Below are 27,607 nucleotides of genomic sequence, written 5' to 3'. Positions count from 1 at the left end.
TGAAGTCCTCGTTTGCCTCTGTGTCTTTACGTGTCTCCACTGGGAGACGCCAGAAACGTTCATATCACACCGGATGCTTTGACGATAAAATACAATTCAACTTTTGGCTCTTTGTACACAAATTAATCTATTGTCCTAACATTAATTTATCTTTTAATGTAAATCAGCGGTGCCTGACATTAGGTTTTAGGGGGACTCGGTACCATCAGACACGTGAACGTATTCTACCAATAACTAGATAAGTTGTACTTCAAATATTCAGCATCAAAGACTGAACTTCGTCAACCAATATTGCTTATTGAATTATATTTTATTTTGGTATTTTTTTGTTTTGTTTTTTCAACCCTGCTGTAAAAGCTGTTTGAGGCTCAGTAATAATACACGGTAGAAAATGTAAAAAATGGAGAAATGTATAACACTAAATATTGTATCGACTGATAAGGCAGGAAGAACACAAAAGGCATGTTTCGGCAAACTTTTTCAAGTTCTTCCTCGGACACCATCACGGACTTCTGGAGAAGTAGAAAAGAGGCAGGAAGTGACATCACAAATGCTTAATCTTTTGTTGTGCCTCTCCTAAATAACAGCCTTGAGGTTCATACACTTGTTTCTACCAATGAAGACCGGTTGACGTGTGGGTGGGTGAGCTTAAACCTTGACCTAAAACACCCACATCGCTGATTCATCCAGTTATAAATGAAATGCAGTGAATTTAATATATTAATAATCACTGTCATACTGATCAGTCTGGGGTTAACTTTGACAGGACGTGTTGTCTGTGGTCAAACCTGTGACCTCTTTATTACAGACAGCCTCACATGTTGATCAAAGATCACACCACTCTTCCTCTTCCTCTCTCTCACTCCCACGTGCAACTAAAGAAACGCAGATTCCCTCAGACACGTGAATCATAAAATGCTTTAATGTTCTTTCAAGGCTCAGTAGACGTGATCGTGGGGATCACCACCACCGTGGCTCGTCCACAAATTAAAGTGCCCTTAAATAAATCCAAAATTAGGTTGAACAAGTTCAGGCAGTGACACTGACAGACAGACGAGATGCAAAGAGACTCTCTGGATCAGACAGAATAGAAAATTAATAACTACCACCAGCGTTGATGTGTGGATGATCTATGATCACTACGAAGTCATGGAGTTCACCATCACTTGATAAACACACAGATACATGTTTTTTTCTGATAATAGAAAAAGAGATTTACAAATTATTATTTTTTTATCAGCAATATCTGGCCCACGATGTTTTCAAAATGAAAATGTTTCAAACAACTCCACAAATTTTGGAAAAACCTGACAGTGATGTTGATCGAAGTTTTTCTGGCAGTTTTCATTTTGGAAATTTCTATTTTTCTGAAGCGCAAGCTTTGACTGAAATAGAGAGCTCGCAATCTAAGGTCTCACACACACACACATCTGATTAAATAAATACATTATTAAAATAAATAACTACTCACAAGACACACAACCAAGGATATGTGTTTACCAGGAAAATACTTGTAATCGCTTTCCATTCACAGTAAAGTGTGTCACGTTTTTTACTCCTTTCATGCTTTTCCTGTCGAAGACAAACTTAATTCATAACTTAGAGCTCACTCCACACATAATCATCTTCTTCTTGTCCTGTATGTTTCTAAACTGGTGCCAAAGGGAGACAACACAACGTCCTGTCCAGGGTGCAAACATAGAACTATTCATATTTGGAGATATTGATCTATGTGTTGATTTTAACTGATTTACTGCCGTCAACCTGACACGTCTACTTCCTTTCACTCAACAATCCTTCAAAACTCTTCCACTTCAACTCTTCCACTTCAATTCCCTCAACGACTTGCTCTTACTTCCGTTATCTCTGCTCTTGAACTCAGTCTTTTTTTTTTTTATCTGGCAGTGATAATCTGACCCAACATGTAAAGTAAAGAAGGGAAGTCAAGCTGAACTCAGCCTTCTCTCCTTCTCTCCTTCTCTCCTTCCTCATACCTCATTCTGCAGACCTGCAACATAGTCATGTCCTTTCTTACTAGTTTTTTGTAACACTTTACAGGGCTAATCGTTCTGAACAATGAGGCCTAAAAGCCTTTCTCCGGTTTCATCCTACACCGGTCACTCTACCCTCAAATCTGACTTTTATTCCTGCTGTCATGACAAAAAGAGAAAGAAATAAACAAAATGTGTCTTTTTCCGTACAGTGAATACATGGTCAGTCTTACATACACAGCAAGTTCCTCAGAGCGGCGGACAGCGTTGAACTGTGCATCCGCTCTGCGAGTGACGACGCGTGAGCGACACATGAGTTACCATTTGCTGTGTAGATAAAACGTGTTTTTAAAGAAAGGATTTTAGCACAGAGTGTAAGTTATCAGTCCGATGACGGGTCCGTCCCCCCCCCCCCCCCCACGCGGCCCTGCGCGACCAACCAGGCCCAGAGTTCAGGTCGTCGAGCTGATGATCTGGCCGGACCAGGTCTCGTGTTTGCTCCCCGGGTTGAGATGTATGATCTTCACCTCCACCGCCTGCACCTTCAGGTTCTTGGGAGGCACGCGGCTCACTTTGTACGTGACCTCGTCGCCCTCTACCGGGACGTACTCCCCCTCGATGCTGGAATAGAGCACAAGTAGGGCGATGAACGGGAAGTCAAAGGGAGTCTTACTTGATACTGTTTTGGCAGATGTACAGGGCCTCTCTGTACCCCATATGACCCCCTCTCTGTACCCCATATGACACCCTCTCTGTACCCCATATGACACCCTCTCTGTACCCCATATGACACCCTCTCTGTACCCCATATGACACCCTCTCTGTACCCCATATGACACCATCTCTGTACCCCATATGACACCCTCTCTGTACCCCATATGACACCCTCTCTGTACCCCATAGACACCTTCTCTGTACCCCATATGACACCCTCTCTGTACCCCATATGACACCCTCTCTGTACCCCATATGACACCCTCTCTGTACCCCATATGACACCCTCTCTGTACCCCATTCTCTCCTTCCAGAGGGTGTCGTGTGCTATCGCTATACTCACTCTGAGATGTGAACGAAGATGTCCTCGCCACCGCGGGAGGGTCGGAGGAAGCCGTGACCTTGTGACCTGGAGAAGTTCTTGCACACCCCCTTGAACACGGGACCCGATTGAGCACGTACGGTACTGCAGCCAAAGGGAGGGAAACAATAACGCTCTTACATTAAGCATAAAATGACTCATCGCAGTACAACTTACTGTGGCTGTTGTTTCAGTAAGACGAGAAGGAGCAGTGTAGAAGAACATCTTTTTCTTTGATGTGAGGCACTTTATGAGTTCGGCCCCTTAGACAAGAGAACTGGAGACGTGTAAGGTTGTGGAGGAGGATTCACAATGAAGGTTAGAAGGAGGATGAAGAGGTGATAACGCCTACATACTGCCTCGCCTCGCCACGTCACAACACGCAGAGATGAGAACATCGCTCCGTGTAAGGAGAACAGTATTTAATCTTTCTTTAGTCGCAGCCACAATATATCCAGCTGCCCGACTTACATTTAAAAACAAGCCGCTGTCTCATCGGTGAAGCCAAAATCAGTATCAGTAAACACAGGCTCAACGTTGGGACTTTAAGCGTATGTTTGTGCCCATTTAAACGTAGGTCTAGGCAACAGAGCCACTCAGAAACCATCACGGTCGGCTTGAAATAACTACGAGGACGAAGTGAAACATAAACAAGGATGTGCAGCACCGGCCTCCTGGCTGTCAGTGCTGTGTTTGTTTGATTATCCACAACCTCCACTCCCTCTCGCCCTGTGTGGGTTTATTTTGGTCTTCATCCTGAGCCCGGTGCGTCTCTTATAGACACTACACGGTACCTCGTGGGCGTGATAATGTACATTAGCATTAAGTGCTCTGAACACATTTGTTCCGGTTTGCTGGCTGCAGCTACTTAAATAAACATGTTCTCTGAAATGTTGCGTAAAAATAAATGTAAAAAATCCAATGTGTGTTTGTTAAACGTCTTCTTGGTGAATAATCATCCACTCGGACTTACGCGGAGTAGGTGCGGTTGCGCTTGGTTGGCAACGGACTTGGCAAATCCCGAGGCAGCGGCTGCTCTTTCCCCTCCTCCCATATGTGGCTCCTCTCCCTCAGGAAGGGGAAGGAGAGGCTGAGGGAGGCGTTGGGGGAGCGCAGCGGCGTCCGAGACGGCGACGTGAGGCTGTGGTCTGCCATGTCAGAAGTGACAGGGGAAGATGAGGGAGGGTGGTGTGTGGATGCAGCGTCGCACTCTGCTGTTGGAGCCGCAGGCGTCTGTCCGCTGGCGGATGTGCGAGTCCTTCTGCCGGGAGAGGCACAGACGTTATCCAGGTCAGGGCTGTCGCTTCAAGTCGGTCAGGAAGACAGGCTGCGAGGAGGAAGAGGAAAGGGAGAGGAGGGATGAGGATCAGAGAGTTGTCATGTGGCTTTAGACCTGATGGGGCGAGCAGAAGGGGTCCCAGAGCCAAGAATAAGTCTGTTCAAGCAGAAACAATAGAAACTAGAACGGGCACTCGGTAGAGCGCATACCTTCGCATATCACAAGATTGGGCATTGAATTATGAACATTTTGGCATTAGTTGCATGCCAATTGGATAAAAATTGACCGCGCTACGGTAAAAAGAAGATTTTGACCTTTTCATGACCTTGACCTTTGACCCGATTGTTCCCAAAATCTAATCAAATGGTCCTCGGATAATAACCAATCATCCCACCAAATTTCATGCGATTCGGTTTAATACTTTTTGTGTTATGCGAATAACACGCATACAAATAAATAAATAAATACACGGCGATCAAAACATAACCTTCCGCATTTTCAATGCGAAGGTAATAAAGCACCAGGTGCAACTGGTCTTTCCTCGTGTCTCAGAATATATTGTTTTCCCATTCCCATGTCAAAAAAAATGCGATGAGATTTTTCGTTTTTCTCCTGCCAAGCGTGATATAGATGTTGAAGTTACTCCTCCTCAGTCAGTTCCAACGACCTTTAAAGCAAGTCCCTTCTCATTTTAAATATGATTTAATATTAAAGAGGCTCACTGATTATCTCGTATCCTAAGGTTGGGGAACTTGCTCGGGATATATTTTAATAAGAATGAACAAAAAAACAATGCAGCAGAGGCCAAGATATATAACTGCTGTTAGTAGTGGCTCATAAATGGTAGAGCCAACAACATGATGGAGATACAGTTACGGTTTTAATCTCAAAGGAAGCCCCCCCACACAGATATTTTCTCTGATTTGACATTACAAGATATTACAGTTTCGATATGACAAGGATGGGATGTCACATTTTTAGAGTAAAATACAGGTCCCAAATATAATTTAATGCAAAAAACTGCAATTGTCCTTGTATCCTCTGGAGCCTTTGAATGATTCCTTCTGTAATGTTACTACTACTACTATGGGGATTCTAGATGAAGCTGCCCAAAGCGTTGTCTGAAGACACGTGGAGATTCAATTATCCTATTATACTTGACGTGCATCCCTGCCGTTCAGTATATGACAGAGCACGTCTATGCAGAGTGTATTCACACACATATATGCTCTTAATCCAGCCTCCACTTCCCTCCAGAGAATTAGTGAATTATTCCTCTGTCCATCAGTGTTGATCATTATTCCCTAATACTAAAATCCGCAACATATCGTAGTCAGGTGACCTTGCCCTTCAATCTTTTAATCCAGTTTCTGTTTTCAAGGATGGATAAGAGGCAACTGGCCAAAGGGTGAATTCCCGTTTTTCATAAGACACCACAAACAAACACCGTGTGGTCTTTCCGCCCACACCTCTCGCGTACGTGTAACGATGGAGGCCGACGATCGTGACGTCAGAACAGCTGCAGAACACCGCCTCCAGTGGTGCGTTCGTGACGTCAGTGCCCCGTTCCCCCCAAATGAACGATTGCATATCTCCTGCAGGAGTAGTACGACCATAACGCCACAGCGTCCACGCGTCGGGGGATCAAACGTGTGTCATAATGACAAACAACTCATGACTCAGAGTTCACAGGCAGCAGCGGAACATCTGGATGTGCAGACATTAAGCCACATGGGGTCATGGTCCCCGTCCCACGGTTCTCCACAGGCAGCGTGTTGTTCGTGGATTGCAGTTGAATTCATACACTTATATTACGCCTTCATAAAAAATAAAAAACATTTCACCCATGTGCTTCCTCCTCGTTTTATTAAAAACACGTAAATACACGAATCCCAAATGGACAGCACTCTTGATATCCGCAATTTGTCCAAAATAAAAAGGTGGAACAGAAAGCCGTCGATGCGATGAGACGATGGATAACTTGGATATAAACCAGACTGAGACGTCTGTTCATTGGAGAACATGGTGGAGACGATACACCGACCGGTCCAAACAATGGACACATGAATATGGCTCACAATAAAACCAGTCTCGGATATTCTGTCGAGCGTGCTAAGAATACATTGTCCCGATGCCAAAACAAAGCCCCTCCCCACCTGCACGGACCCTCCATATAATCTCAGAAATGTTACTTACTGCATTGGTTGAGGTCGATCCGCGTGTGCGAGCGACTTGTCTTGAATCGGTGTGTATTAAATAACGAGGTATTAAATAAATAAGTCGAGTAAATCAGCGCAGTCCGACGGAAAGCCCTGATGTGACGGTGTGAGGGGCTGCTGAGTCTGCGCAGCTGGCGGAGATTCCGATGGCGTGATGCGACGCTGTGCGCACGCGCGTGTGTGTGTGTGTGGGGGGAGGGGGGGTTCTTCGTTCCGTCGCATGTGTGTAATCTGTTTAGGAGACAGTGCGCTCAGAGGAATTGTTTTTTACGCATACATTTAAAAAGAAAAGAAACCGCACCTGTTCTTGCGCTGCTCCGGTAGAGTGAGTTTGTGTGTGTGTGTGTGTGTGTGTGTGTGTGTGTGTGTTGTGGGGTAGACTGGACTCCAGGGATGAGATGGATTTATACATTTCATCATTACATACACATGCCAGCAAAAAAAAAAGAAGAAGAGGGGGATGGATGGACGGATGAGGACTGTAAATGTCTGGCATGTGTATGTGATGAAAGATTCAATGTGAAGCTTTTTGTAGATATATTTCTGCAAGGAGTTTCTATAGTCTCACAACAATCAACCCACCCCATGTCTGATGAAACCCACACACACGTGTGTGTGTGTGTGTGTGTGTGTGTGTGTGTGTGTGTGTGTGTGTGTGGTTTAAACCAACAGAACGGAGGCTTTCAAACTGTGGGATTGAACGGCCGGCCTCTAATCCGTTATAATCACACATGACAAATCACAACAACTCACGCTGACGATGACGCCCTTTTACTGAGAGAAACAATGGCAACAAAGCACAAGAATGTTCCATAAACTGAGGAAGCGAGCACAAAAAAACATGTTTGAGGAAACATTTGAAATAAGTTAATATTTTAAACGTGGCATTTTATTTTAATGTTATAAATGTTGTTTGATCTTGATGATACGAATGTGGTATAAATTGTCCCATGGATCTAATTTATGAACAAAATTATCACTCGTCCTCATTTCTCTCATCTTTAACCACTAGAGTCCTTTGAAGTATCGTGAGGCTGCACATGTATTCATCCTGCTGTTCAGCACTGACTTTGACCCATTAAGTCAGACTCTGTAACGTGTGTATGTGTGTGTGTGTGTGTGTGTCTGTCTGACTATCACTATGACTCAAATAATCAGTGGCATCTTAAATGTGTTCCTTCGAATTGGGGGGTTAATTTTCATGTGAAATACACCTGAACGAACGCAAATGTCAATCAAGTGATTCTCTTTTGCAAAGCGTGGTCACGTGGGCACGGAGCCTCTCAGTCTCAACGAGTCACTTCACGCCAACGGCATCTCGGTTCAGAGCGCTCCGCCTCCCTCCTTTTCACTTCTGTATCCAAACTCGTGGGCCTCGGCGTCTCCGGCCGCCCCTCGCGCCGCCGGTCGTAAACCGCCAAAACGTCCTCGTTCCTCCTGCTGCGGCGCTAATTGTTCCACCATGACAGCAGCCCCAGGCCCGGGTCGCAGATGGTGCCCTGGAACGACAGCGCAGCGGGGTGAGGATGGACGGCGAGCTACCTTCGTTTCCATTTTGCCCTCGGTAAACACATCCACACATTTTGACCAATGGATTTCCATGACTTTTCCATGACTTTAAACCAAATTTCCACGACCAAACTAAAATCTCGGTATAAACATGAACAATTTAGAAAATGTTGTGCGTTTTTGAGTGTCTTTCTTTAAAAAAAACATATACATTATTTCAAACTCGGCGTAAATGAACATGTGATTATAACACATTTCCATGACTTTTCCAAAACTTTTATGATTTGAGTTTTTTCCATGACTTTTCCAGGCCTGGAAATGACCATTTTAATATTCCATGACTTTTCCAGGTTTTCCATGACCGTACGAACCCTGCATCCAGTGTTTTTTACTGGAGTCTACAGCACAGATGCTGGACTTTTGACAGTAGTAAAGAAATTTAATTAAATAAAAACTAAAAATGTACCCCGTATCTGGGACACAATGGCGTTTGGTTAACATGAGAGATAAAAACCCAACCTTCTCAGTTGAGACGTTTTCACAGGTCTAAATGCGCGTGCTCTTACGATCAGCGTGTACGGCGGCTCTTTCGTCTCCTCGATGGCCTCCGCCGGCGGAGCCTCCGACTGCCCCGGCTGTTGCACCGGCGTGTCCGGCACCGCGGCCGCCGGCCCCGTCGGCGAGGTGTCCAAAAAGACTTCGTCCGTCACCCGGAAACGAATCTCCTCCCCTTGGTCCATGTAGAGGTCGTGGGCCCCCTCGTCCGTCTCGTATTCCCAGAGCCAGACTTGCTCCGCTTCGTCACTGCGGGGCCGGAGCTAAGGACGGCTCGGCCGCGGTCGGTTCTGGATGATAATCTACGGACTACGTGGAAAAACTGTTCTTAAGATCGAATCAGAGCGCGTTCGTTTGTAGGAACAACTTTCTGTGAGGATACAATTTTGCTGGCTGCTGAAGAGACTCTGGTGGGATGAGAATGTCATCGAAGAAGCCCATGGTCACTGAAACAGAAAGGGGACGGTCATACCGGGACTCCTCCTCCGGTGCATGAGCAGAGAGTTTATACAAACACCAGATCCCGTGGCCATTCCAATAATCAAGTTATACTTTAACGTCACATGGGACGTCGACATGTGACCTTTGGTTCCAGAGGTGAGAAAAAGATGTACACTACAGCAGCGGTCCCCAACCCCGGGCTCGGTTGGTACCGGACCGCACAGAAGAAGTGAGAAACAATAATAATAATATCTTTTTTAAATCAAAGTCGGAAACATATTTTATTTTGAAAAAGGACCGGGATGAGTACCCGGTACCGGGCCGCAGCTTGGTTGGTCCCGGGCCGCACAAAAAATAAATTATATATATATATATATATATATTTTGTAAATCAAAGATTTCATTTTGTAAGAAAAATATTTTATTTTGAAAAAGGGCCGGATACACCCGCGTGTGCGTCCGAGCCTCTCACGAGGTCACGAAATACGTGACACATGTCAAGAAATCACGGAATACGGAAAAAAAATCTAGCAAAGGCACGAGCGCTACCAAACCCACAAGGTAGCCAACATGAGTGAAACAAAACAAACGTCTTTGGAGAGCTTCTCCGGCGAGGGGGACGGCACGTGCACAGACACTTTGGGGGGCAGGTGCTCAAACCAAAAAAAGGGGCATCCATCGCCAAAAATGTTTTGCTTCAGAGTTGAAGCATAAGCAGCATTACACTAGTGAAGCTGTCCTCGACGTGCGTCTCCTCTTGGCAGGATTAGACAGCTAGCTTACATTTTCCTTATGAATAAATATGAATTATTACATGGCAACGACAGTACAAGCGTTCTGATTGGCTAATGGGTAGTCAGGTAAAAAAATCAATAAAAGCCCGTCAGATATCAAAACACATTTGGAGGGAATTGATGACAGAGAAAGTAATTTTTATTCTTAAATACTGATGAATGAATAAAAAATGTGTCTCCAGAAAAAGGGGCAAAAGGGCCGGAGCTTGAGCCCCACTAGGGGCCTATCTGTGCACGTGCCTGCGAGGGGGACGGCCAATAAAGAGACAGAAGAAGAAAAGCCTCAAAACAAAGCTGCGTTCAAAGACACGGAACCGGTCCGTGGCTCAAAGAATGTTGGGGACCAGCATTACTAAATGAAGAAAAGATGTCCAAAATAAACCCATACATTACGCAGATGTACTCTTGTATTTCCTGCTACTTCTCTCTGTTTTAAAGTATTGCAAAGTCAGTGTCTTTGGACTGGAGGTCGAACAAAAACAGATGTCACTTCGCCCTGAGAATTAAATCAGCCAACACATTTTCTGGAGATTGAATCAAACGTGCCGAGAAGGAAAGACAAGAAGTTACCGTGAACTCCCTCTTGGCTGCAGTACTTGATCTTGCCGAGCAGGATCTCATCGAGGAAAGGGTGAAAGACAACGTACCGGAAATGAACTGAAAGAAAAAGAAAACGGAAGATTGGGAACGTTGAGCGAAGTGAAGAGTGTCACATGACCAGAGGCAATAAGGGGCCGACCTCCATCCGTCTGCCTGTCAGTGTTTCATTATTGGATAGGAAATCTATATCCGGATGTCCTACAGGAGTTTACTCTCAGCAGGACTTAGAGACACCAAACGTCTCACAAACACATTCAAACTAGAGGACTAAGAGGAAGCGCCTGCGTTGCGTAATGTGTCTCAAATGTAAAGCTGTTAAAAAAACACAGTTGACGACTTGAAGAAGTGCGCGAAGAGACGAGAGAGAGCGGCATCGCACCTTTAGTGTGCGAGGCTCCGTCCCCGGGGAATATGTAGGAATCCTCCAGTTTGGTGACGTCGAACAAGCAGATGCACAAACCCACGTTGTAGACCACCTGAAGAAATGGAGACACGTTACAATATTACACACTCTAAAGATACATGAAAATGGGGGGAAAGGCTTTAGTGTACTCTGCAGCCTCATCCTGGAACATGCTGCAGAATATTTAAAAACTCAAAGAACTGATACCACTTACTGCTTTTGAATATAAAATGAAAGAAATGGAGGCAGGTTTCCAAAAATATCAATGTTTCTTAAATTGACTCTGTTATGTCACTGTCTCTTAACTTTTAGTTTCTTTTAACTTGTTCTGTTTTTTGTTTGTAACTATGTGTTTAACATGTTGCTGGCCGTCTCAGCCTCAACAAATAGACTTTTAATCTCAATGGGAAACTTGTGGTTAGATGTAATACTTTTTGTGGAAGATACAGAACAGAAAAACTCAACTGAGGCTGAGTTCCAATCATCATACGTACGGATGGAGGATTTAATTCTGCATTTAATATCCGACAGTCTCAACTCACAGCCGATGAATTTAACCTTGTTGATGTGGAATCTGTTCAATTCAATTAAAATAAATTTCTGTTTATTTTCTATAGCCCAATATCACAAATTACAAATGTGCCTCAGATGGCTTTATATCTGACACATAGACATCCCTGACCTTTGACCTCTCATCAGATCAGGAAAACTCCCCAAAAATAGAAAAAATCCTTTCACGGAAAAAAGGGAAGAAAAAGGGAAAACACCTTTAAGAGAGCAGCATCCTCTCCAGGATGGACAGATGCAATAGATGTCATGTGTACAGAGAGGTCTGTGTTTCTCATGCTCCATTATTGTGCTCATTTCTCCTGATGCACTTTAAAAGGCGTCTATAATAAATAAAGATAGTAATAATAATAATAATAAGTATAATAATATAATAATAATAATAATTAATAAAATAATATAAATATTATAAAAATAATAATAAATATTATAATATAAATATTATAATAATAATAATCATCATCATCATCACTGGTGTATATGTGTGGCATGCTCCTGGTAGATGTTGAAGTCTTTTTGAACAGTGCGCAGATCGAGCCTCGCGCACCTTGTTGGCCAGCTTCTTGTTCAGCTCCTCGGCCACGGCCTCGTTGAGTTGCCTCTGGAAGTTCCATGGAGGGATCCTGACGGTATCGATCATCTCCACCAACACGAACATGATGCAGACTGTGAGCAGGGACTCACGCGCACACGCGCAGAGCCTACGTGAGCTCTCAGGTGAGTTCCGATATGTCGCCTACTCTCGGGGCCTCATTTCCCGTTTTACCGCAGAGATATGGCGCAAATACAAATATCGAGAGTTGTTCACTATCTAGCTAAAGACACCATGACAAAGTATAATAGTCTCCGGCAAACTCAAACGCATCCATGATGTCTCCACGTGACGGTTTTCGACAATGCGTTTTTACGACATGTCGCAAATCTTAAAGCTACAGTGCACAATTTCAAAGCTTGTTGTATAGTCTGTAATTATTGTTAGTAAGTGTAATTGTGTGTATTATTTTTGCCACAACGTGCTATTTGGTTTCTATACTTTTTAAAGTTCTAAAAATAAAATATATAATTTAATTGCTAGCATAAACACTTCTATCCCATAATGACAAAACTTCACATCTAGTATTATATTGACTACAACAGTTAAAATAACATGATCCTTCAGATCAGACATTTTTTTTCTGATCTAAAGAACTAAAATCAAAAGCTTAGTTTGTATCGAGCCTCGATCTTTTCAGGGGATCGCACACATATTTCCATAAGCAATTGTAATTTAACTATGCATAGTGGATATTGTCCATCATTGGAATGGCAATGCACTTTATTGGAGTTTCATTGACGAACGTTAGAAATAAATATATAATACCCAGAATCCATGTACGCACGAACGTGCGTACAGGTATGAGTATTCATTTTGATATTTCAAAGTCGTGGATGTTGTTTCGAAACTGCAATTCACAGATGAACATTACCGTCATAGAGAAATAATTGAGATAATAAATGTCAGCCTGTATAGTAACACGACATGACTGACTATCACATGAGCTTATTAATTATTTCATTGAACAAATAAAACCACAAATAAATTCACTTCACAACTTTATCTTTATTAATTTACTGGTTATGTTGATGTCAATACATATTCAATCTCTCAAGCAATACAACTGGAGGCGTTTGTATCATCTACTTTACAAAACTGTAATGCTTATACCGGAGTGTGACTGAAACAAAGCAGATGTTCACATTCCATATTTATCTGCTGTATCCGAACAAGTGAAGCATGTTGTCGAATTGTCTTCAAACACACCGGAGTCCAAAGTGACACGCGGGTCTTCATGAACGACATCGTTTGATTCGTCCCTCCACAGAAGCGCTTTTTAAACTCCTGCACAATAAAACATCATCTTACATCACAGCGTGAGCAAACTGCACCACACTGTGTTAAATATGCTGACGGAGGACAAAGGATGATTAACCATTCAGTAGTTTTGAAGATGATTTATTGATACACATTGATCCTGTAGGTAACAACAGCCCGGTTGATCAGATAATTATGCACAGGGCGAACGAACACACAGTCATTGATGATTTCTCAAACACAATTTATGGATAACCATTACTTCCTAACATGTCAGTGTTTCCATGAGGCATCTTTGGCAGTAAATCTGTTACAGTGGTGAGGAGTGTTTAACCATCGCAGGGATGGGTTTAAAAAAAAAGGGAATGAAAATATGATGGCTATTTGGGAACGGATGACACCTTCATGGACTCATTAACGTCTTTGAAGTTAGGCTGCTGCAGTTTCTAATCACCTCTTTTGAACAAAACTAAAACGATAAAGAAATATACACTAAACCACCAAGACCCGTCCTAATATTTCAAGACCCTCTTCACCGCCACAGCCCAGCAGCAACCGACTGCTACGACCCAGTATCTGCTTTGAATTTCACACACACACACCAGAAGTGGACAACGGGGGGGGGTCACAAACAGAGTTAACAACTCTTTATATGTATTTATATAAGGATTTTATCATGTATTTACACATCCTGATACAAAGTACAGCGCTCTCTTATATATACACACACACATATATATATACACATACATATATAAATCACATCATTTACACACACTATCGTTTTAGTTCATAGGGATTCACCTCAGTGTCTGTGATTATCAATCTAAAGCGAAGTCTACCTCCAGGGTGAAGTGACAGATTAAAAGACTTTCTAGATGACGAGGAGCTAAACTGAATAATCCCACGCAAAAAAACATATCAACAAGGACCACAAACATCCCACACACACACCACCAGACTATCTCAGTGGCGTACAGGAGGTCTACAACATGGCAAGACTTAAAACAATAAAGGATCCCGAATCATTTTCCAGTCTGAAAACGTGTGTCTCAATAATGAGAATTACGAGTTGCATGCATGTCACGTATGTCCTATAGTCACACACACACACAAAGAGTGAAAGGTTTGCAGAGGATAAAGGAAGCGTGGCAGAGCACACCTAAGACTACTTTCTGAACTCTACAAAGTGCTAGTGTACAGGCATCTGGACACTAGATTGTGTGTTAGTGTGCGACAGCCGGCCTCCTCTTGCTGCGGAGGGCCGAACCTCAACCTGAAGAAAAACAATCAATGCCTAGAACACAAACACATCATCTCCCGTCGCAGCTACACGAGGCAATGTCACACGCTGGCAACTCCAGAAGACGACGAGGACAAACTGAACACGGCTAAACACGGACAGACCACGATAACAGACCGTCTGGGAAGCTTAGTTGGGAGGATGGGACAAAAGAGCGACTATCAAAGAGAAGAGCTTTCTCGGGACATCGCAGACGACTTTCTCCGGGACAACGTTGTGCTTCAATTCCGATGAGCACAGAAGATATCCGGTGTCTACATGCGACAACAGAGTGTATATTAGAAATGGGATTCCTGGCAACACTAATCTGATTACAGCCTTTGTCCCCAGACACTCAGGTTCTGGTTTGGACTGCATGACAACAAGAGAGACAAGATGAGCAAAGAGGGACACACAGATGTGAACACAGACCGATGTTAACAAACACACACACACGAAAATAACAATGGTAGTGCTAACTCAATGGCAGTAGGTGATGTGGTTGGATGTTCTAGTGTCCAAGTGTTCACACAACGGGGTGTTATATCATACAAAAAGAGAGAGAACGAGCAAACAACCAAAGGAAGCGCAGCTGGGAGTGAACACAGACACGTGTGTTGGCCGAAATGTAGCAGTTTGGGAAAGCACTAGGTGGGCCCGGTAGATCGTTTACAGTGTGACGCCAAACTACAATCGGCATGGAAACGCGCGTTTAAGTGAATGATGGGAACTCTAGCAGCTCACTACAGGAGGAAAGGGAAGGACGACTAGTGGAGGTCCTCACCGAGAGGATGTGGGGAAGATGTTCCGCAGGAAATGAGGGGAAAGTACATTAATGAGAGTTGAACAACACGGTGAGCTTATTGAGCTGTTTGGATGGAAACTACCGAGGCAAACGGTGCCTTAACTTTCATGAGTCCAGTGGCTGAATCAGGTTTGTATACGGCCATGAAAAGGGTGGATATAGTGGAGCTGATAATGAATTATGCTTCACGTTAATGCTTCCACCAGTCCTGTCTGTGCATGTGCCTGCTTGTATATATGTGTGTGTGTGTGTGCTTTTTATCTGTACAGTGACCGTGTGTGTGTGTGTGTGTGTGTATTCTTTAACTGAGCATGACTACAGCTGTCCCTTAAACCAGCCAGTCTGGTTGCCATCCATCGTTCACATTGTCTCCTCCTCTTTGCAAAGCCCCTCTCTTGGCCCACATCTCTCCCCTTCCTAACCCATGCCAAGGCCCCTCAGTGGCCCCTACAGGCCCCACCTCCCTCCTCTCCACCGATTACTGGAGCTCCTTCATCCTGTTGAGAGCGGAGCCGGCCCTGAACCACTCGAGCTGCGTCTCGTTGAAGGTGTGGTTCAGAGTGATGGACTCATGGCTGCCATCGCTGTGCTCGAGTGCTGCCGTCAGGGGCTGGAGGTAGGACACAGGAGGTAGGACACAGGGGGCAAACAGGATCATGTGTCAATCATCCAGTTCATCTTCAAGGTAACACTCAGAGGAGATCATCTATCCTTTGGATCAATGTCAGAATGCTCCTCACCTTGCCGGGAGCGAGGGAGGGCAGCCCAATGATTGAAATCTTGTCATCAGGGCGTATTTTGTCGTAGTCCTGGGGGTTGTCAAAGGTCAGAGGCAGCAGGCCCTGCTTCTTCAGATTCGTCTCTGAGGAGGAGAAACAGATGGAAAAATGAGACGTAAATAGCAAGACACCGACTCACTCTGTACTTCCAACAGGTAACCGGAGACGGGCTCCTCGTCGTCAGGAGTATCCGTGACACAGAAACACAAGGTCGTGGAGCATAGAGCTCGTGAGCATACGTCTCGGGTTGTTATTGGTTAGCTCGGGTTCTCATGATGAATTAGCTGTTGCACCGACACAGAAGTCATGTGATTGGAAATCGTATTTGTCACGCCCAAATTATGCTGAAAGCTTTTCATATCGACGACACACAAACACATTTATTTTGTGCGTTTCTGGTTCTGAGGAACTCTTTTTAAACAAAAGAAAGCAACACAGCTCAGATCACAGGCTTTCGTCTACACTACCTACATGTAGCCTCCAGTAATAAACGGGCTCTAATGCACTGGAAGTATAATCTGAACTCTTAGACACTCATTCTGTCAGGCTGTAAACATGCCAGACTATATAATAATAATAATCATAATAATAATCAGCTTGCTCGAGAACCCAACCGTACAGGTTAAGAACTGCTGCCCCGTTGCCTGTATGCGATAGCTAGACCTCCCGCCTACCAGTCAAGTTGCAGTTTACATCCCGTCTTCCCAAACTGTCACTACTTCTTAATTTAATACTGATATAAAAAAACTGTGTAAATTGTCAGAATTCTGGCCCAAACTGTTTTTTGTGAAACGACCAGATTCTAATCCATTCATTCTTGAGTAGATGTTTGTCCGATCTACTGAATTTCCACTCCAGAAAACATTGCACGCAGACGCAGAATAAAACTCGCACATTGCTGCAGAGATGCAGATGATGTGTGCATGTGTTTTTTCTCTCTCCGTGCTCTGAAACCAACCGTGGATTCTGGCAAAGCTCTTGACGATAATGGCGCGTCCTCCGAGGTGCCGTGGCTCCAGCGCAGCGTGCTCCCTGCTGGAGCCTTCTCCGTAGTTCTCATCTCCAACCACCACCCAGTTCACTCCATTGGCCTGGATGGTACGGTCAAACAAAGAAAACATGTTCACCAGTTTATTAGGTACACCTAGCTAAACACAACGCAGTCCAAAACAGTCCTGCAATAAATCCTGCATGCATAGCTTCAAGGTTCAGACACGTCCCGCCTAACTCACCTTGTAGTGGCGAGCCACATCAGGCACACCTCCAAAGTCTCCCGTCAGCAGGTTCTTGACCTTGTTGACGCCATCATTGTCAATGTTGACTGCACCGATGAGCATGTTGTTGGAGATGTTGTCCAAGTGGCCGCGGAACTTCAGCCAGGGCCCGGCAGCACTGATGTGGTCAGTGGTGCACTTCCCCTTCACCTACAGCGGCGGAGGGAAAGAGAGGGCAATGCGGAGGACAGGAAGTTAATGAACCGATAACAAACAACGGCTATTAGACACAACAACATCAGTATAATTTAGTGGAGTTTTAAAAAGCGTTGTGAGAAATGCACAATATAATGTAAGTTAATATCCCTCTCTTTTAGCAAAGCTATTCGGACCATTGTGACCTCATCATTTCCTTCTCCATTGCTGCCCCCTAAATGTGCATTTAGCCTGTGATACTAGTTTTGCTTTAAAGTGCCTTGAGTACCCTTTAAGGTTTTATACAAATAAAATGTATTATTAATATAATTTATTCCTACTTTAAAAAGGAAAAGGCTTTTTCTTCATCAGCAAATCACATTAAAAAAACAAAACGAGCAATGATTTGCTCCATCCCACAATTAAACGCATCTACTCTGTGCGTCTGTGTCCTAATCCCATTATTTCCCATTCTTTCCTTCATTGGATTGGATTCAATATATTGTCATTGCACAGAGTACAGGTACAGAGGCAATGAAATGTATTCTCTGCATTTACCCATCCTTAGTTATTAAGGAGCAGTGGGCTGCAGTGAAGCGCCCGGGGAGCACCTGGGGGTTCAGTGCCTTGCTCAAGGACATTTCGACTTGCAACTAATGGGGAGAGCCGGGATCGAACCGACGACCTTGTGGTTGCAGGACGACCCCCTTACCCCACTGAGCTACAGCCACCCCATATATATTCAAAAGCCAGTGACCTGACTGCACCTTTAAGAAGCTATTTAGCTCCTCAAGTTCTGGGCTGCTGATTGTTGTCGAAAAGATACATGAATCAAAATAGAATTCTGTATGTATTCTATGATGTATGATGTCTGCCATCGTTTTATTTATCCAGCATGTTTGAATACTGTGGTGTGTGTGTGTGTGTGTGTGTCTGAGACTGTTCAGGTTATGGTGAAGTGTCTATACTACTTTAACTTGTGGACGGGTCTTGGAGGGCATTAACACCAATTCTGTGCTAACTTCAGGGTTTTAGTCTTTCACGGCTCACCTTGATGAGGATCCTCATGCCCTCCAAGTCTTTTCCATGCCACTTGTCGAAGGGCTCCAGAAGCTGCAGACGGTTGCTGGTGGGGCTCACGGTCACCTGAACAACGTCAGATAAGGGTAAGATGTAATGTTCTTCCAAAAATACACACACACACACTAAAAAGAAGGTCTGTCTGTAGACAAACTGTCACATGACACCTTTTCATTTAGAACCCGCCCTGATCGTGACTTTTCTTGTGCTGCTTCAAACTCTCATTGGGTTATGACAGAAGATGCTCAGCTAGTGCTGCCGTCCAGATTTGTTGAGATCAGATAATGTATGTTTTTATTATTAAACAATAAATCGAAATCTAAAATACCGTTATTGAGCCGCCCTCGGCAGGGGGGTACTGGTAGGTGTCCTGGCCCGGGTCGAAGTCTCTGGAGGGGAGCTCGTCCCCGGTGGGGGCTTCCAGCTTGAACTTCTCTCCATTTGCAGCGGTCAGGTAGTCGGTCTCGGGGTTGAAGTCGAGGGTCCCGGCAATCGCCATGGCAGTGACGATCTACATAGTCACAAAAAAGGCATTTTAGGGTGTGTGAATGTCAACGCCATCACAGGAAACCAAAATAAGAATGTCATCATCAAGTCCTCCACTACGCGTGGAGTTACTGCGAGTCTGCCCAATGATGCCCATGTAGTTATGAATCTCTGAGCTTGGTGTTCAACCTTCAGGGCTCCTTACCTCAGGAGAGGTGACAAAAGCATGAGTAGCTGGGTTTGCGTCATTCCTAGCAGTGAAGTTCCTGTTGTAGGACGTGACAATCGTATTCTTCTCTCCTTTTTTCACGTCCTTCCTGAAGAAAGTCAAAACACAGAGCATGTTAGTCTGATGCATTGCATCTCACCTAATTCACTCTTCAGACTTCACTTTTATGAGGTGAGCCACCTGTTTCATATCAGTTTACAAGACTAAAAGTCTGACGGCCTCCTAATGGCTGCAGTGTGCATTACATACAACAATATGAAAGTCTTTTTGGCCTCTAATTGATCCCACAAGAAAGTTTATCGAACATCTAAATTAGAATAGTTCTGATGAGCATGAATCTTTCTTTAGATTGAGATTTATTGTGTAACAATGTACAGAGACCTGCAATATCCCCACTATGGGACTAATAAAAGGAATATCTAATCTAATCTAAAGTTGTTTTTAAAATGGTGCACTGGTAGTACGAGCAGAAAGGTCCCCAGAAACAATAATATTCATATAAATATTCACAGTACATTTAATGGAAATCCAGTCATGAACCAGTGTTGAAGAGAAAATACTTTGCTAAATGTCATGCAATCTGGCAAGTGGTTGTTGAGATATTTTGGATTACAGCATTGGCAGAACAGACTGATCAACTGACACGGCCCTGCTTCCTAATGGGGTTCATACCTGTCCCATTGACCGATGCAGGGTCCACACGCATTGGCAAGGACGATTCCACCGACATCACTCAGGATCTTGGTCTGAAAGAAGAACAACATGAATTTGACAAAACGTTCCTGCATGTTCAAACACACACAACTGTGTATTATGAGAAAAAGAAGAAGAAAAAAACAGCTGAAAAAAAATACAGGAAGCAAGCTTCCAAAATGCGATGCGTCACTGGCTTAATGTTGGGGAGATTCCGACTCACATATCCATCTCTCTCGATAGTGGCGCGGATCTGCTCAGAGCCGGGGGTGACCGTGAACAGGGCCTTGCACTTCAGACCTTTATCCAGAGCCTGCTTGGCCAGAGAGGCCGCCCTGCCCATGTCCTCGTAGCTGGAGTTGGTGCAGCTGCCGATGAGACCTGCAGGAGACAAGTTCCACGTGTGTGAGAGAAGAACCGAGAACTAAAGAAGAAAACTAAAGTAAATGTGTACACAGTTAGTCGCCAATTGGTCGTATTCATCTACATTTGTCTATGATAGGAATGAGAGGAGAAGCAAATCTGTAATTATATTCAGCAGTCCAGGCTAGATACAGGGCTGTAATGTGATCGGATCATATCTGGTTAACACAGTTCGTAGGAACAAAAAAAGAAATATCCAATTTCTCGAGACAAAGCCTAAATAAAAATAAAAAAACATGGACAAGTGTAAGATAATACAGCGGTGTCAAACAGATACTGACCAACTTTAACTTCCAGGGGCCAGCCATTCTTCTTAGCTATGGCTCCGATCTCAGACACTGGGTGACACAGGTCAGGGGTGAACGGGCCGTTGATGTGGGGCTTCAACTGTGAGAGGAGGACGGTTGTTTCATGTTGAATGAAGCGAGGTCAGAATTTGAGTAAACGTGGGACATGTTTGCGTATGCTATAAATATTGGTTTATAGATTTGGGAACTTTTAAAAGAGGAAGACTAAAACACAATTAAGCTTCCTAATACAACACCGTAACACCAAAAACAACCGGTTTAATGTTACACATATTTTAGCAGCAAGGTGCTTGGAAAAAAACCACATTAAGAATATCAAATACATAACACTGTAAATCCTGTGTCCACATAGAGACACAATGACAACATGAGTGAGTCTCACATGTATTATGTGGCGGGACTTAAATCCATTCAACATCTTGTTTCTAGGCAGGTTTGCAGTGTATTCACTCTGGAAAAGAGACTAATAGAATAAAACTCAAATATACCTCACACATACTAAATACAGGGTGCTGTTGGTGGATATTATTCTCCCACAATGCAATGCACAAACAAGGTGGAGAAGCTGTTCTCAGCTGCAAAATAATGCTAAGTAATCGTGGCAGGTGGAGAAAGACTGCTCCAGGAATGCTGGATTGGCTTTGGATATCGTAAAGTCTGTTTTGACTATTGCAACACTTCAAAGTATTCTGATGTATTTGTATTATACACCTGAAGCAGCACTATATGTAGTATGTAGGATGGATTTGGACCAGCCAACAATAATGTTACACAGGACTAATATGTGTACTCACCTCACTCAGGTTGATCTCTACGACCTGGTCGTATTCACAGCCATTATCTGGCACCAAGTCCTCTTTGAAGTGATCAGCCAGGACAGAAATATCTGAGCGGGCATGAAGAAGAGGACACGGTTGGGAGGTAAGACGCCGTGAATAAAAGAATAAACAGACAGAATAACAGTAGGACGCTGACCTCCACGGCCGGTTTTCTCCATGTACGTCTTCATGCGGTGGTTGTAGGGGAAAATGGACGTGGTGGCTCCAATCTCAGCGCCCATGTTACAGATAGTGGCCATTCCTGAAAGGATAGTGTCACTTTACCCCTTGGAGTAAAACATACTACACCAAATATAAAGAGATTCATCGATTCAGCCCAGTCTTCGCTCTTTGACTTTCAGATGTAAGCACAGAGAATGTCTTCCACCAGTGTTTCAGGTCTTGTATCCCATCCTTACCAGTGCAGGAGATGGAGTCAACTCCAGGCCCATGATACTCCACGATGGCACCAGTTCCTCCCTTCACAGTCAGGATGCCAGCCACCTTCAGGATGACGTCCTTCGGAGAGGTCCAGCCAGACAAGCTTCCGGTCAGCTTCACTCCAATCACCTGAAGGAAAAAAGAAGGACAAAAAGCACACAGGGTTAAACAAAACAAACATGTGTGGAGACATTAAGAGGTTGAACCTGCACATGATATTAAAATTAGTGTTCAAGTGTCAAGAACTCACATTAGGACACTTGAGCTCCCAAGGGATTCCAGCCATGACGTCCACGGCATCAGCTCCACCCACTCCGATACAGATGGACCCCAGGCCACCGCCATTGGGAGTGTGGGAGTCTGTACCAATCAGCATCACTCCAGGATAGGCATAATTCTCCAGGATGATCTGTCCAAATAAAATCAGCCATTTTTACCCACAGGACTTAAAATCTCTATAGACTGCTATTTAAAATGTACTGTTTCTGGGACTGTCCTTTCCTGGACGGACACTTTCATCATTCTGTAAAGTGACAGTCAAACATCCAAGAGAAATAACAATATGTTCAACACATTTTAGAGTAATAGAAAAGCTATTAATAGCATGAATATAAAATCGGTGTATTGTACCTGATGGATGATGCCTGAACCGGGTTTCCAGAAGCCTACTCCATATTTGGCACCAGCAGAGGCAAGAAAGTTGTACACTTCCTCATTTACTTCCTGTGTTAAGGGGAAATGTGGAAGAGTTGTATTCATATAGGATACTCGAGTATCCTTGATGCAACAATAGAATAATAATAAACTTGTCTGCAGCACTGAATCCTGTTATTCAACAGACAATTTGAATCAAACTTAAAATAAATAAAAATGTCTTATAGCAGGTGATATAAACATATATATGTATAATTTTGACCTGTTTTACTGGTGTTTTTATTTTGTCTATGTCTGACATTTTTGTATTTGTTTTATGTTAATATATCTAAATTAATAAAATAATGTAAGTGATCAAAAATAAAAAAAACTTTCCCCATCAGTTAACTTGCAAACTAGCTAACGCACCACATGACACATTTCACATAGAATGTAATTGACAAATAAAAAAAAGGATTTGGTAAATTAAGGAAATGTGTCTGTCCATGTTTTGTATATATCTGCATATGGCATGTTAAATACATCCTGGGCAGGTGACGCCTTTATTTACCTTTTTATTTTACTTTATTTCCTGTTTCTTCCCAGGAGAAATGTACACGTCAACTCTTGTCCAGATTTGTGAAACCCTACTTCCGATGATACTTTAAACCAATGACTGTACCATCAAGAATACATGTACACAATAACACTGCATTCCTATGCCCTTACCTTGGCCCTCTGCAGGTCCTCAGGTCCTCCGATCTGAGCCTCAATCAGATGATCACAGTGGATCGTGGAGGGAACCGCCACCCTGGGCAGCCCACTGCTGATGAACTGAAGCATTGCCATTTGAGCGGTAGCATCCTGCATCGCCACGCGGTCCGGACGCAGGCGCAGATAGGTGCGGCCGCGCTCGATGGCCTGCCCTGCTGGATCATCCAGGTGACCGTACACAATCTTCTCCGACAGAGTGAGAGGCCTGCCGAGCCTGTTGGCATGGATTAATGGAAACATGCGGTAAACATCGTGTTGTGCCGGACATGGATTGTAGATACGATAAGTCTTACTTGTAATATCTATACACGTGTACTTTAAGTGTTCTTGCATTGTCCTTGCATCTCTATCAGTTGCCAAGTATCATGGAAAAAGCCCTCAACACCAAAATATCAGGACAGCAAACACCTTGGGGGGTTAACTGTTTATATAATAGTCATATAACAGAAACACAAAAGGTTTTATGTGGTAAGCTCAGTGAGGGAGAGACACCAGGACATCTAAAGTGAGTTCCCGCAGGCCCTCACAAGTCAAAATTGTGGTTAACGTGTAACGCAGTCCAGAGTAACTGTGCAGCTGTGATGAACACCAGCCCCTCCTCGAGCCAAACTGTAGCCAAGGACTCTGTATGTTCATGTGCATTTCTGATAAGGGAAACTGCTGACCTCCTGCGCACAATGTCGATGTTCTCGTGCATCTTCTCATAGTTAACGCTGGAGCTGGGCTCAAACCGGCTCATGGCCACCTTGGCCTTGGCGCTGAAGGCCGCGGAGACATGAAGACGCCTCGCCCCGGTTCCAAGGGCCAGCTAGACCAGAGGAAACAGAAGACAGGTTTTAAGAGATTACACCATAAACAAGGTTTTACTGGGCCGCTTTGGACTAACACTTTTAGTTTTGAGTTACATAATAACTATAAAGATAAAACAGAGGCAATTAAATGACGCAAGAGTGGGACAACATGTGAGGACAGTCCAGACTTAGCAGCATTCCCCAGAGCTGGCCCTCTCCAACTCACTCCCCAAACACATCCAAGACCTCACCCATCCATCCAAATGAAAAAGTGCATTCTTGTCAGCTGTCGACCATCGACACCAGCTGACACGAACGTCCATACTGGACTTTGTTAAAATCCTAGAGCCAATTTAAAACGTATGTCGTGTAAATATCAGCTGCATTGACTCAATTTGAGCAACTTCATGAAGACTGGATTTGAACGTCAATATTGTTTTCATGCTCGTAAAATACTGTTAAAATCGTACTGCTCCAGCAATATCAGACTGTGTAAAGCCTTTCAAGATCTTCTTTTCAGGAACTTAAATTAACTTCAAGTGTGCAATGTCAAGCTCTATTAGACTAACTGTTTAATCAGGAAACGGCTTTAAGTTTGAATCATTATTAGTAGTTGATGTAATTTGCCACGAGCAGCAAATCCAGCTATAATATTATTACAATACACATGCCAATGAGTGTCAGTAGCGGTATAAAAGGGATGCTAAGCTCACTCACTATCCAGCCCTGAGTGGAGAGTCACTGTGCTCAGAAATAACTGGGTGAAAGTTCAAACAGCTTGTATTTCCAGGGGCAGCCTGACCTACTCGGCTCGTACTGACAATATCATACAGTAAACGGTTTACTGCAGGCAAAGTAAATAAGACAAGCACTTTTAACTGAAAACAAGATCTGTGTCAATAAACCAGCTGCAGTGGGAAATGTTGCTCAGAGGCGCTCCACATAGTTTCAGGAATTGTTACCTTCTGGTGGCCAGCAATGACCGGAGATTAGAAATAAACTAAATGTAGTCAGTTATGTCTTTTTCAGGCATTTCATTCTTTATAATGTAAATAAAAGTGCTTTCTTAGATTACAATTAAATTAGAGTAACTCAGTCAAAAGAATTGTCCTAGGATGTGTTGAAAACATGAATAAATGTCTTCAAAGGAGGATTCTTTGACAATGCAAAGTGATAACCTCGTAACACTGGGTAATACTGGGCAGCAGGTTCAGCGTTTCGGACTCTGACAGTAACAGGTGCAAGTGGCTCATAAAGAAGCTGTAAGAAATAAGAATGCATAATTGTTATGTAAGGTCAACTCAACATCCAAATAATAAACTAAACATGTGAAGGTGAATGAGAAGGAGGAGGACTGACGACGGCCTTTTACACATTGACCATGGATTCTCCTCAAATTGAACAAAAAAAGAAACACTCTCTCCTAGATGTTTCTAGATGTTGGCTAAATGATGTAGTGAGTAGTGACACAGCACACTCAGACAACCCGAGCACGCTCCCCTAGCAACCATGTTCGTCTTCTTTCTCCGTAACCTTGCGATCACCTTGCAAACACCAGAAGCACCGAGGCGGTTTTAGCCACTATTCATTTGTTGTTCACCAAACTTGTCACTGCTATTAACAACTACACTGTTTGCTGTCAAGTAGGAACTCGTTTATAACCGTTAGAATAGGTCGCGAGTCAAGCGAGGGCACCGTGACCTGTCTCGAGCGGCGCGGTGCGCGCGCTGCTCCACATTTACCTGTCATCCGTCAGACTTCAGCCCTGGCGGGTTCACTACACGACACAACGTATATGTTGTCATATATGTACTCGATATCAAGGCATTCACAAACTCTAAAATAGTAGATAAACGTTTTCTTACCCGCAGTCTTGTGACAGTTAAGCAGTAAGACGCCATTTTGTTCACTGACAAAGATGAGTGTGTCGCGCTCCTGTGACGTAGGCGGCTTAAGAAGCCCGTGAATTTGTCATTGGTTTAAATAATACATACAACAAATGTTTTATATAGTAAAGCCAATATTTTTATAATTAAAATAGAATACTGTTAATATCACTATTAATATATTAAACATAATATTATCATAATATGTATATTATATTGTGTATTATAATATATTATTATTATTATTATTATTATTATTATTATTATTATTATTAGGGATGGCGACTTGTCCAGTTGGAACACCATTATTAGTAGTAATATTAACAATAATGTTTGGCTATCATTCCATACACATAGTGATGAGACAATAACACCAGTTGTATCTTCTTCCCAGTCTTTCTCTGATCTCTCTATTAAGTGTATACACTTATATATGTCAGTGTGAGTAAGCTGCAAAACATCTATAATTTATATATAATCTTTTTCACACATGTATAGACTAGGCAGACAAACAAGCCACAAGTCAAAACTAGTATGATGTGTTACTTTATACTCCTACTTCATTTCAGAGGAGGATGTTGTCGTTTTATCCCATACAGTCAGTTTTAGAATTTACAGCCTACAGAGTATTGCTTCTTTTCTTAAGTAAAGTTCTCAATACTTCTTCCACCACTGAAACTACCCCACATTTATAATATAATATAATTAATAGCATTATATCACATAATAGTATATGAATATTACAATATTTTCATAGTTTAATGTAATATTAGACACTAACCACATGAACGCATAACACAACAATAAGCAAATGTGAAAATATATTTGGTAATATTTGAGCCCCGTTAAAGGCTCACTTTGTACCATGTGTTCCATTCATTGGTGTCATTGTCAAACGTCTACTATTTAGGTAATACTATCTACCTCTAATCCATCACTCAATACTTTCAAATACCCAAATGCACTTCTTATAATTTAACACTCTCACAACCCCATGCCATTGAGTGATAATAACACCATTTCCCACAAGCCCCTGGTAAAAGCCAGGTCTCCTCAGCTGCTAAGTGGACGATGCAGCCCAATAATCGGCGGGTCCTCCTCCATCTCAGCCAATGGAGACTCTGTTGCTATCACCGCTTGTATTTTTAGCAAATTGTTCAGCACCGCAGAAAACTCCAAGTAACCCTCCGCCAAATAAACTAGAGCCCGCAAAGTAAACATCGAGATGAAACGGCCTCATTTTCAGATTTGTTTTGCGTCGCTTTTTTTTAGGATGACTAGAAATTGACATCTTCTCTAGGAACTGATAAGTGAGGGAAGAGTTAACTTTTTATTGTATTGTTGTTGATATTGTTGTTGTTATTGTCCGCTGGTTGATATTAACATAGGTAATGTGCATATCTATAGATAGATATATATATATAATTAACGGTCTGTTGACAGGGGAACATATTGCATCAATGCCGTTATGTGGAATAATAAACC

At 43.2% G+C, this 27,607-nt stretch overlaps 3 protein-coding genes across 3 annotated transcripts; all 3 read right to left on the bottom strand.

The window, feature by feature from the left end:
• Window positions 1-898: 898 nt before the first annotated feature.
• csdc2b (cold shock domain containing C2, RNA binding b) lies at window positions 899-7,229 on the bottom strand. Its single transcript, XM_056406633.1, has 4 exons — window positions 6,542-7,229; window positions 4,040-4,393; window positions 3,049-3,171; window positions 899-2,612 (listed from the first exon to the last, which is right to left on the bottom strand). Exons 2-4 carry the CDS (start codon window positions 4,219-4,221, stop codon window positions 2,444-2,446), a joined length of 474 nt encoding a protein of 157 aa, XP_056262608.1. The 5' UTR covers window positions 4,222-4,393; window positions 6,542-7,229; the 3' UTR covers window positions 899-2,443.
• Window positions 7,230-7,319: 90 nt separating this feature from the next.
• polr3h (polymerase (RNA) III (DNA directed) polypeptide H) lies at window positions 7,320-12,316 on the bottom strand. The gene is made up of 6 exons (XM_056406632.1): window positions 11,981-12,316; window positions 10,843-10,939; window positions 10,434-10,520; window positions 9,011-9,074; window positions 8,640-8,877; window positions 7,320-8,063 (listed from the first exon to the last, which is right to left on the bottom strand). The coding sequence occupies exons 1-6, from the start codon at window positions 12,089-12,091 to the stop codon at window positions 8,013-8,015; spliced, it is 648 nt and encodes a 215-aa protein (XP_056262607.1). The 5' UTR covers window positions 12,092-12,316; the 3' UTR covers window positions 7,320-8,012.
• A 697-nt stretch (window positions 12,317-13,013) lies between these two features.
• Window positions 13,014-26,161, bottom strand: LOC130188962 (aconitate hydratase, mitochondrial-like). The gene is made up of 18 exons (XM_056407542.1): window positions 26,102-26,161; window positions 24,111-24,253; window positions 23,401-23,659; window positions 22,669-22,761; window positions 22,289-22,447; window positions 22,017-22,167; window positions 21,755-21,859; window positions 21,574-21,665; window positions 20,753-20,858; window positions 20,272-20,429; window positions 20,028-20,101; window positions 19,332-19,443; window positions 18,969-19,151; window positions 18,611-18,706; window positions 17,384-17,575; window positions 17,110-17,242; window positions 16,113-16,234; window positions 13,014-15,982 (listed from the first exon to the last, which is right to left on the bottom strand). Exons 1-18 carry the CDS (start codon window positions 26,135-26,137, stop codon window positions 15,851-15,853), a joined length of 2,346 nt encoding a protein of 781 aa, XP_056263517.1. The 5' UTR covers window positions 26,138-26,161; the 3' UTR covers window positions 13,014-15,850.
• Window positions 26,162-27,607: the final 1,446 nt, after the last annotated feature.

This window comes from Pseudoliparis swirei, chromosome 23 (assembly GCF_029220125.1).
Source record: "Pseudoliparis swirei isolate HS2019 ecotype Mariana Trench chromosome 23, NWPU_hadal_v1, whole genome shotgun sequence".
Lineage (NCBI taxonomy): Eukaryota > Metazoa > Chordata > Actinopteri > Perciformes > Liparidae > Pseudoliparis > Pseudoliparis swirei.
The sequence above is the reverse complement of the archived record's forward strand: the minus strand, read 5'-3'. Positions and strand labels throughout refer to the sequence as shown.